The 12197-nt window shown below is 39.4% G+C and overlaps 1 protein-coding gene across 6 annotated transcripts in view; it reads left to right on the top strand.

Moving 5' to 3' along the window:
• Nucleotides 1-12197, top strand: part of LOC122842047 (signal-induced proliferation-associated 1-like protein 2) — a 178313-nt gene that overhangs the window by 94961 nt on the left and 71155 nt on the right. For 4 of the 6 annotated variants that reach the window (XM_044135548.1, XM_044135547.1, XM_044135552.1 and 1 more), the window contains 3 exons: nt 4777-4996; nt 7504-7635; nt 11741-11858. In XM_044135548.1, the coding sequence (XP_043991483.1) occupies nt 4777-4996; nt 7504-7635; nt 11741-11858 (470 nt within the window). The remainder of the gene's footprint in view (nt 1-4776; nt 4997-7503; nt 7636-11740; nt 11859-12197) is intronic. The other 2 variants (XM_044135550.1, XM_044135551.1) reach the window with 1 other exon arrangement.

Genomic DNA, 12197 nt, shown 5'->3' with positions numbered 1-12197 from the left:
TTTGAAAGAAATCGATCCAAATGCTGTTCTGATACACAAACAAATGCATTTAAAACGAGACGCCTTTCTTTTAATACAGAAATGTGCAAAATCCTTTTTAAGTTTTGGATATATGATGAATAACTTTCCTTCTCTATGAAAAAAAATGCACTATGTCATTTGATTGCTTTTATTTGAGTTTTTTTGCGTTCTTTGGTCCTCAAGTTCTTTTAACGTCACGATTTTGTTCCACTCTAGGGCAGCGTAACCAGAAATATTCCTCAAGAACGTCATAATAAAACTACTCAAGTAAAAGTAAATTTTTCTTTCAGTAAATGTAACAAGTTACTACCCAACTCTGCATTCTAGTTAATATTCTAAGTGACCAAGCAGAGGATGCAACAAAGCTCAATGTGCCCTCTGACTGTCACCCAATCCCAGTCTTCGTGCGGACAAGCAGGTGCACAGAGACTTTCCTTGCCAGCCACAACGTCCGACAGACAGCCCATTGTGTGGCTGACGCAAAGGAAAGGCCGTTTGCAGGCTTAGTCTCCCACAACATTCCTCTTTTGAACCTTCAGTGGGAAACAAAAGAAAAGCATCTGAATAGGTGGTTGTCCAAACACATCCTCCCATGTGGCACGTCAAAAAGGGGCCAGCGCCGGTTGCTGTCTTTGTTCGCCGCGAGCTGTAAGTCAGGGTAATCAGGAAAAAGTCTCGGTGGATGTGTCAGAGCTGGCAGCACTGATAAGAGTGTTGCTGTATAAAGAAATACTAAGATCTAACAACCCAAAGCTGCCTGAGTCGGTCTTAGTGGATTTAGATGCACCTTTAATAACTGACCATCTGTCAGATTTTGCCATCTTTCAATAGAAGAGGGTCTGTACACTTTTAAAGACTTTTCCATGCAGTGTATTTCATTGATGATTTATCTGCTCTGCATATTTATTCAAGACTTAATTCTGCTGTTTTCTGCCTCATATAGAAGCGAGAACCCAGTTTAAAGTTGTTCCGATGTGTGATAACCTTGCGGGGTTTTATCTTGTAAACTTTGAATATGAGAAAAGCGTGTTTGGGCTGAAGGAGGCATGAGCATATCTCTGCTTTAAAGACAGACTGAATGTTTGTTAGATTCCCACTGAGGGACTTGTGGGGGATCTCGCTTTGAAATGGAGATGGCTGGGTGTTGGCTTGTGGAGATAGCAGCGCATTGTGGGTTACAGCTGGGAAGAAAGAGGCAGATATTTACCGATCTGCGCAGCTGCTCCGTGTATCATTGTGGCTGCATTTGATGTCACTCCTTCGGTATTTATGTAAACTAAATTGGACAGTGATGGATGGGATTGGTCGTCGTGGTTTTGTGTGTTTAAACAGGAGATCCTCTGTCACAACTATGACCGCAGTAATGAGACGCTACTCTCCCTGCTGTGGTATCCTGTGTAAGTTGCGATGGTGCTAATTTCCTGGCCAACGAAGAGTTTTAACATCTTCATTTTGACCTTGGCAGCAGCATGTTTTGGCCTGTAGTTGTAGATTTTTTATGCTGGTTGACCCTGCAGTTTTATTACCAAACCACTAACTGCAAAGGATTTCAGTCCTAGCTGCCTGTGGATACATTGGTTGACCTGACAGCACATTCTTTAACCTTTCTATTGCACTCATTTTATTTCGTACATTGAGCAGCAACAAAAGTCACCCTCAACTAATCAACAATGCACAGATCAATATGGCAGAATAAGGTCAGCGGTCTAATTGACCATGATGAAGAGCCCCATACTGCAAGCTATAATGACCGATCTAAAGCACTTCCTTATGTGTTTACACTGACACATTTAGAGACGGATGATGCACAGCTTATCCGGAGGCTTTTTCTCCAGACAACTTCAACATAGTCTAGCCGATCCCGAACATTCATTATGCCGATTTGTTTGACTGCTTTACCACTTCATAATTCAGTTTATTTGGATTCATTCTCCTTTAGAACATGACCTGTATAACAGAAGTACTTTATTTTTCTATCATATACACTAAGAATAGATGAGAGAAAACATTTCTCTCATCTAGAGTGTGGTAAGGTTCTTTACTCCATTATACAAATCTTTGTAACAGCAAACAAGAAATAATTTTAGATTTTTCTTCCACCTTTTCTTATCCTGTTAAACCGATATGTTACAGGGAAAAATATAAAAGTAATGAAAAACACTCAAAGATAATACTTTGTCAAACAACCTTTCAAATAAGAAGTTTTCAAAGATCAAAATAATCTAATTTTATGAAGGTATCAGTCAGCAGAAGGGCACAAAAAAATTGGTAACACTTTATTTGATAGGGTGTGCATAAGACATGACACTGTCATAATCATGAATTGTCATTCAGTAAATAATGACGCTTTTAATGCTAAGTTGACAATTTTAATGAACTTTTAATTCAAGTTTTCAAACAAATTTGCATTAAAGGTGTCATTATTTATCGAATGACACTTTGTGACAGAAGACATAAGCATTCATAAAGACTCCTTCGTGTTCATGACAGGTGTAATGCCACGTTTATGACAGTGTCCTGTCAGTCTTATGCACACCCCGTCAAATACAGTGTTGCCGAAAAATCTAGTAAGGTGTAGCGCTAAAAGACAGAATCAAGCAGGAGAGATTATCCAGAAATGTTTGTCCACCAGCCTGCGTTCAACCTAACAGGTAACAAGCTTCTCTACTGACTAACAGGTGGATTGTGTGGTGATTATTTTCGTTAATTCTGTTTCTAAAATTAGCTCAGATGCTCAAAACACTAGAATACAGGCCTCAGAGCAAGCCCGATGCTTCATCAGCAATTTTATCTTCCTGCTTCACTAGTACACATATCTAGATTCAAACACATTCTTTAAATACTAGTCAAAAACAAAAACACAGTCCTTTTTTACATGTAGGTTCACATGCTGCATGTCCACCATATATTTATAGTTTGGCTGATTCTGCGACTTTAGTCAGTTCTAACTTGTATATGTATTTTTCCCTCTTCATGACACATTTTTCTTGACTGACGCATTAAATATTAATTCATGACAGACATGAATCAAGCAATAAACATGGGCAGAGTTGAAGGAATGAGTCCACAGTTACATAACACATAGAGTCAAAAGTATACGTGCACTTTAAGAATCAATAGGCTGTAGTGAATTTGGAGAACTCTGCATGACTAAATGCAGCATAAACTCTTGTAGAACTGGGAAAAGAAAACACTAGTGAGAATTTTAAACTGGTATTCCAGTACAGGAAAAGTGATCACAGAAACAAACGACAAAAACAAGGTGCAAAGGCTTTTCATTCGAAGCTTCTACTCTTCAGGGGTGCAGAGCATGCCATGTTTTCTGGCTTCTTAAACTGACCTATTTTGGAGGAAGTAGAGTAGACCAACAGGGAAAAAACTTGAGTTCAGCTGAAGTATTGGCCTGAAATTATTTTATTAACCATGTTTTTTGGAAATGACTGAAGGAAAATTACCTTTAAAATTAGCTTTGCTTCTGATTGTAAACAGTTGCAACCTGTTGCACAAATATCACTGCTGCAATTTGAAGTATCTTAAAATGTTAAAGTCCATCAGCTGAACATTTGTTTCTTGAATGAATTGCTTGATGATGGATTTAACTTTTCAGATATGTTCAGTCATAAAAATAAAAATAGATTTCCATTTACCGAAAACTTAAGTTCTGGCATATTTTTGTATCGTCCTAGGGCTGCAACCAACAATTATTTTACTTATCAATTATTCTGTCGATTAGTCTGACAATTTATTGATTAGTCAGATTAAAGAAAATTGGTTCATTCTGCAGATTTTTCATTTAATCATTTACGCTTATTTTATACAGTATTGGAAATGCAAATAAACAAATAATAAAATTTTATTTCAGAAAATCAATATTTTATTGCTTAACGTATAATGACATAATTTCTTTAGAGTATTTGATCATTTGTAGCAAAGGATAAATCTGCAGCTAAATAAATGCTAATAAGATAAAACCTTTCTGCTTGACTGGACAGCGTAGAGCTAATCTGTTGAATAATCTATTAATAATTAAAAACCAAAAGTTGCTTAACAAGTTTTTTTTTTTACATATATACAGTAATTTGAACCAGGTGAAACTAAAACTGTCACATGATTTTTCTTCTTAAGTGGAAAATGTATATATTCTTTGTACTATTTTGGGTTAATTACAGCACTGAAGGAGTTGTTCTTTCAGTAATTTGCATGTTTGAATCTATATTCTCCAGTTAACGATTATTAGATACCTGATGATTATTTCAATAATCAATCAATCACGGTTATTTGTTTCACTTTTGCATCGTTCATCTCATCCTATCTTTGAATTTAGAGGCAATTAGGCTTTGCTTAAGAGCTCGATCTTTTACGAAATTAAACTAAAACTCTGGACTTGTTAGAAATTTCATCTCTGCTGTCTGTGGCTTCTCACATTAAGCTCAGTGACCAGTGGTTGCCACAGGGGAGTGACCTCTGTCACCACCTCCACCAGCCTTGTCCCCTATGCTTCCCACTCTGTCAGACACTCTCCAGCTGTGCTCAATCACTCGCATTTTCCTGAGAGCAAAGGCTGTAATTGATTCCTGACACAGCTCCCTGATGTCACTGCCTCACCCTCCCAGCTGACTTCTGTTGTAATCCCGCTGCGTCCAAGAAAGTCAAGGGATGTCAGTGGTACATGCAGCAAGGGGGGATTTTCCAGTACTTGTGGGTTTTTTTCTTGTTACAACTACGTAGAGATGAATTCTTCTCCTTTTCCTGCAGGTGTTGGCACCGGGCAGTTTGTCACCGAGACGCTCGCTCTACCGGACGCTGTCGGACGAGAGCGTGTGCAGCAACAGGAAGGCTTCGTCCTACGCCAGCTCGCGCAGTTCGATGCTCGATCAAGCCATGCCCAACGACATCCTATTCAGCACCACACCACCTTACCACAGCACGCTCCCTCCTCGCATGGTCCACAACCAGGGCGCGTCCAACCTGCGCAGTGAGTGCTAACACACCGCAAAGTGTTTACCTTTCAACTATTTCCACATTCTGTCTCGTTGCAACCACAAACGTAAGAGCATTTACTGGGTTTTATGCGATACAAAAACACTACACACTTTGTTTTTCTACTTTGTTGTACAAATAAAAATCAGAATGTGGCGTTCATTTGTACTCTCTACTCTCTTAAGTGTCTTAATTAGTAAATGGAGTCCACCTGTGTGTAATTTCATCACTGTATAAATCCAGCTGTTCTGTGAAGACCGCAGAGGCTTTGTTGGAAAGCTTTAGGGAACAAACACCATCATGAAGACGCGCACTGCAAAAACACAAAGTCTTACCGACTATAGTAGTGTAGGATCACAGGGAGAAATTTTTCTTGAAGTTTAAAGCAAATTTAGTTTATATTCCAAGCTTTGAACATCTCACAGAGCTCTGTTCGTTGCATCATCTAAAAATAAAGATAAAAAATAACTATCAACGTAACATCCGCCTACACTGAAAGGTGTTTGAGGAGAGCATTAATCAGAAAACAGCTAAGACTTTCATGGAAACTCTGATTGTTTAAAGCTGTTAGTCATTCTCTCCTTTATGGAAGAGTGGCATAAAGAAAACTATTGTTGAAGGAAAGTCTGGAACGTTTGCCACAAGCCATATAGTTAACACTTGTCATCAAAATGCCTTGCATTTAAACTCTTTTGTGGCTAAAGGGTAGCAATCAATAAAGGATTTATCTAAAAGCACTGCAAGAGGAGAAAATATAACATCATAAAAAACACAAAACATTAAAAATAAGGCTTGAGATCATCAAGTTTTTTGTAAAAACTCATTCTCACATAATGAGATTTTGCTCTGGTCAGATTCCAGAAACATTTTTGCTGAATAAAAGCTGAACTGTTTATAGAAGCAGATGCCTAAACTGGAAATGTAAAAATAAATGCCAGACATTAAAGATGTAAAAAATTATAAATAGATTATACTTTATGCAGTTGTGGACCTAATGGCCACAAAGTAAATTTTTCACATCATCCTGAATGCAGCCTTACTGCAAAACATAGTGATGGTAGTGTCATGCTGTGGGTACAATGAAACTGATAAAAGTTTCATTGTACCCACCTCTATATGTTTAGTGAAAGTCCATATCTAGATCTAATTGAAAATCTGTGATAAGACTTGTGAATTGATGTTCTGAGTTTATTTTTACAAAAATGCACATACTCTAAAAATTGTGGTTGTAACAGAATAAACTGTATGGGAATGACGGTTAAACTCCTAGAGTAACATGAACTGTGCATTAACAAACACCAGAGAATCTGTTTTTGATACAAACACAACTCCAAACGTCTCACAGAGACAGAAGTCTAATAACACTTTCTCATCATGTTGCTCCATGATTATCTCTCCCTCCTTCTGGCACCAGATAACAGCCAGGATATAGTTACTTGCTTGAAGAGCCACTTGTGCCCGACTGATAACATTAGCACAACTGAACACATCTCAGCAACACTCCTCCATATAGCAAACTAATTGGAAATGCAAGGTAATCGGCTGCAAGCTACTCGCACGCTCTCTGCCTCTGCACCTGCTTCAAGCTGACACTTTCCTGACTCTTTGACCCCCGAATCCTCTGAATGTAAGGAAGTAAATGACAGGTGTAATGTGTCCCGGTTTTAACATCTCTGACTTGAATATGCCAGTTTTCCACCCGGGGTTTCACAGTTTCTGTCATACATTATGTTTCATTCGCTCATCATCCCCATCCCTACCTTCCCTCTCTGTCCCTCCGGTCTCATTTCCATACCGCTCCTCACCTGTCTCTTGCTGCCGCCATTAGGTAGAAAATGGGCTTTGGAAAGATGTTTTTCTCTCCGGCCTGTTCTGGCTGTCAACCTGATGGGTTCCTGATTGTTTTGAAGGATAGTTGAGAACACAGGCTCTCTCTTTTTTCCCTCGCAGAGACGGCCCAATTTGGTAAACAGTGAATCACTCAAGCTCCGAGAAGCTTGGTAAATTGAAAAGAGAATGTCACCTCAAGCTCTCTGTCTCTTCGCTGACTCCTTGCTCAAGCTTTTCTAAATGCCTCTCCGGTGAGCGGGAGTGTGCTAGTTGCATTTTACGTCTTTCAGGGTTGAGATGCAGATGGAAGGGAGCGAAGATGTTGACTGAAACGTGAAGATATTCTCCGAGACAAGTCATTTATCACCCCTCAAACTGCGCCTCTCTTGTGATTTGCAAAGAAGTTGGTTTAATGTGACTTGAGCCTCTCGTGCTGATGCAAGGCGTTCCTCTTAAGAGTGAGTGTTTGCATCCTTTGAGGCTTTTCCAGATCAGAATTTTCCAGATACATAAATATCGCTTTTTGAGGTTTTTTAGCAGCGATGAATAGTTAACATAAGGTCCCAACTTTTCCCCTTCAATGCCCCTCTCTCATTCCCTCCCCTGTCGACGCTTAGCCCTGAACTCAGGCCAGGCTCAGACTCTCAACACAATACCTGCCTGTCTCTGCAGGTGAGTTTTGGTTCTCTGACGGCTCCTTGGCGGATAGGTCCAAGTTCAGCGACCCGGGCCTCATGCCCCTCCCAGACACTGCCTCAGGCCTGGACTGGTCTCACCTGGTCGATGCAGCACGGGCCTTTGAAGGTAACCAGCTTGGCTAGAGCTGCTGGCACCTTGTCTAAAACTTTCCTCTTCCTCCAGCCCCGACCTCCCTGACCCCCTGCTGCTTTTCGCAGTGTGTGTCTGTGTGTCTGTAAGCTGCAAGTGCTCTCTCGCTTGCATGCGTTAGATCTTTGTGAGCTGTGTGTTTCTAATGAAATAAGTTTATTTCGCAAGTCATGGGATGAACAATGGCTGTCACTACTGGTGGAAAAGACTATGAAGTGGTAGGAAGAGGATGATGGTGTGGCATGTTTTAATGACTTATCAAGTGAATAAACTTAATCACGTGAGCTTTGGATTGTGTTTCTTATGTAATGGAAGCACTGCAATTGCAAAATTGTGTTCTTTGCAGTAGCAGAGTATCAACAAAGTTTCGCACACATTTGAAATGGAAACTCCACTACTAATATCCTAAAGAAATAGGCTCTGGAACAAAAATATAATTGGTAAATAAGCTAGTTTTTCAGTTCTTTATTTTAAATATTGATGGAACGTTGAGTAGAAGAAAAAACTGTGATAAATTACCTGGCCTAATTAGAAAAATTGGTGTGCTGCTCAGTTGCCCGGTCCTCTTTCCAGATCACATTTGTTTTCTCAAGTCCAAAATCGTCCAAAAAGTCTACTGCAACATTTTAGAGCTCTCCATCCTTTTATTTGCTGACAAGTTTTGCAGGAACACTAATTTACCAGCAGGAATTGGTGGAGTACTTGCCTAACCAAAAAGCTATACAGAGTATTAGGAGTATTAACAAAAAGATGAGAAACACCAGATCTAACAGTTCAGATGAGCTGAAAGCAACAAGGGTTTGCTAAACAGCTAAACAGAACCACAGGCTGATCACCTCCATGCCACTCTGCACTAATGCAGTAATTCATGCAAAGGAGCCCTAGCCAGATATTAGGCAGGTAATGTTTAGTAATCCAAACATTTCTTTTTGGTTTCAGTTAATACTCCTACAAACCACCAGTAATACATGCTTGAAATATATTGCTCTGTGTGTAACTGATCCATATATGAGTTTTAATGAATTTTTCCACATCATGTGCAGCATCATCTGTTTATTTATTTTATTATGCTTAATTTAAGCTCTACTGTCATGTCAGTGCATTTCATCTTCCGCTAGCATACCATGAGATTTTTTTTTTCTCTGTTTGAACTCTGCCTGACCCCGACCCGTGAACAGACAGCATAGCTTGTGTTCACTCATTTGTCAGTACGGCATTTCGCCTTTGGTTCGTTTCCGGCTTCAAAGCATAAAGTCCATCACTTACTGAGGGAGAGGGGGGTTCAGCGGAGATGATGAAGAGCTTGACTGACAGCAGTAAGGCTGTTGTCACGCCAGTCAATGCAAGCTAGAACATCATTCTTGGGCATTTAACCAGCTATGCTATGAAAGCAAGGGATAATGAGGTCAACAAAGATGAAAGACACTCATAATAAATGTTCTGTTGTTTCAAGGTGAAGAAAACTGGTCACAGCTGAGAAGTGAAAATTTGATGAAATACCAAAATTTCAAGCAGATATAACCAGGTTCTAAGCCTCTTATGCCCTGTGCACTCCCCTCCTAGTGCATTTTTTTTTTCACTTTCATCTGTTATTAACATTAATATTATATAATAACAGGGCATGATGAGCCTGCCGGGTCATCAGGTTAAGCATTGCTTATTTATTTAAGTCTTTTTTTAAATGTTTGCATTTTTTTAAAGCCTTTTCAGGTGTTAATCTTCCAATCTTTCAATAACGCATAATTATCAAGTGATATTTTCAAATTTCCTGTCAACATTTTTTAACTCAAAAACACAACGGGCTGCTGGATGAATGCCTGCTCTAGCACCCAACCACCAGACTTGGCAGGTTTTCTGGGGGAAACCTTGTAATAATATTAATCAGGGTTGTAAAGATATTTCCTGCAAAGAAAAAGATACAATTTCAAACTGTCACTGAGGACAGCATGGACATGCAATCAAGCTGTATTATCAGTATTGACCCACTAAAATATTAAAATTGTCCAAAAGTTGTCAAATTACAGTGAGATTTGCAAATATCTGTAAATACGTAGCATGTTTAGATTTTATTTTAATGTAATTTTTTTCCCTCTAAGCCAGGCAGACTTTGTCCATTTATTACCATATTACAAAATTGATGTCAGGCCATGACTCTGAATGTGTACAAAATACTTTGAAAATTGCTTTAGCTAACCTTCCCACAATATCCTGGGATTCTATAATCTCAGAATTATTTTTCTTGTCAGGGACTTAAATTTAATCCAACAGTATTTTACTCTAATGGAGATGTACACTTTAAATTATAAACTAGCTAGCAGTAAAGCTTTATTTTGCAAATTTTTACACTTCCATACCTGTCACCAAGCAACCCCCAGTTGAGGCCTGTCCCGTTACCTAGCGACCAAAGCTGAGTTCCAGGACATTTAGTCAGCTGGTTTCGCCGCTGTATGCGCTGTACAATGGCAGCTGGAAAAGACAAGTGTTTTGTTGTTGATTCACCATCCAGAAAACCACTTGATGCATTCTTGTTGGTTTTGCAGGAGGCTCTACTTCTGCTTTTCAAAGATGTGCAGTACAGACCAAAAATTTGGACACACTTTCTAATTGAATTCAATGAGAAGGTGTGTCCAAGCCTTTGATCTGTACTGTATGACTTTATAATTGGGCATCTGTTTGCAGCCATTTTCACGTGTAAGTGTAGACATTGAATTCAGGGAGGTTTACCAGCAGCTAATTTGCATTTAAAGTGACAAGACACCCTAAGAAGCTCAAAACAGCAGATTAAAATTTCATTGTCTAAAAATGATTTTGTGCAAAAAATGTAATAAACATGTTTTATGTAGCATATAACCTAGCCTCCCCTTTTCAAGAAAGCATAATAAGTCACCTTTAGACATGTTTAAAAAAATACTTTAACTCTGCTTCCTTTGTTGTGTTCATCTAGATAATGCTGCTGAACACAGTTGCAGACAATCGATCGATTTTATGTCTTAAACCTTAATAAAACTCCCATTGTTGGATTTTGAGATTTTGTTTAATCTGAGGAGCATTTCAGGTATTCAGCTTGATCTCCAAAGGACCCCTCTTAGATTTTTGTCTGTTTCAGGCTTTGTGCTTTATTCAAGCTGAATATTAATGACAAAAATGGAGCAGTTATAATCAAGTATTTTTGCTGTGCGCTTGGAAATGCTACATGCCTGATCCCCTAATAAAATAAACTTTGGCAAATAATTTCCAAATATTTTGATATTCCCCCACAAATAAGCAGGAACGCTTAGAGATACAGCATCTTTTCTATCCACAGTGGTGTGGTTTCTTTTTCAATCTAATCAGGATGCTCACTAAATCTGGACATCGGCTCATCACTAAAAGACAGGCGGCATCTCTGCTGTCTGAGAAGACTTTAATCTTTCTGATGCAGCCATGGAATATGAGGAAGGAATTCATTCATATGGAAATTAGGGCCCAGTCTGTCCTTGCTGCCTCATGTGAGAGAAACCAACTCTGTCCTCATCCAACTTCTGTCTTAAAGTGGATTATCTTTCAGTTGGGGGATAAATTAATGAAAATGCTTACGTCTGCTATGAATATGCAGATTTTCCTATCTTTAGTCTTAAACTAAGGTCTGGAGAAGGACTGGTTTGTAGAGAAAAGAGCATTAAGCCTTAAAACTGAGAAATCCCAGAGCATGCTGTGCCAAGTTTGGGTTTTCCATGTGGCTTTGGCAAAGCTTAAAGGCCTGATATGGTGAAACAAGCATAGTGTCTTGCAGTTTTATAGTGGGAGCCAAACAGCTGTCAGAGGAAACTCCAGGGTGGAAACCACTGAAGCAGAACCAAAGGAGAGTGACTAGAAATGCTGGAATTATCTGGATATAGATTTTAGTAAAGTGGCTTGTAACAATGCTTAAATAAGCTCCATTCATTGAAGCCATGAATGACTCACTCATCCTGTTAGGAACGCATGCATTCAGTTCAAGTTTTTCTGCTTTAGCTGCATGTTGGCCGAATTATTCAGGTTTCCTGCTGTGATGTCAAAGCCGGATTATCTAACTGGTTCTGGTCACCTGTTCTGTTTCCAGACCAGCGCGTGGCGTCTTTCTGCACCATGACAGACATGCAGAGGGTGGAGGCTCTGCAGATCTCCAGAGAGCTAACCAGACGGGTGGTGGAGGCGGAGGGAGCAGCGCTGGAAGCAGAGTAGGCATCATTCACAGCACAACAAGCGCACAAACACGCAAAACACAACTCCTGGAAGAAGCAAAGAGGGATTTTTGGCTAAAAACACTTAACAGCTGCGAATTAGTACTGTGTGCCTTTCAGAGAAAAGAAAGAGAACTAAAGTAAAACCTAGAGCATCTTGTTAAGAGTTTCTCCATTTAGCATGTTTATCTACTGTTGCATCATCCGCAGCTCAGCATATTTCCAAACCTAATACAATCTAGATTAATTAAAGCGTTCCATTATTAGGCCCGAGCAGCAAAGCGCTGCGAAGGCCTATTGTATCTGTACTGTTTCTTATTAGGCCCGAGCAGCAAA

The sequence above is a fragment of the Gambusia affinis genome, linkage group LG13, assembly GCF_019740435.1.
Source record: "Gambusia affinis linkage group LG13, SWU_Gaff_1.0, whole genome shotgun sequence".
In the NCBI taxonomy this organism is placed as follows: domain Eukaryota; kingdom Metazoa; phylum Chordata; class Actinopteri; order Cyprinodontiformes; family Poeciliidae; genus Gambusia; species Gambusia affinis.
This window is presented reverse-complemented; position numbering and strand designations above follow the sequence as displayed.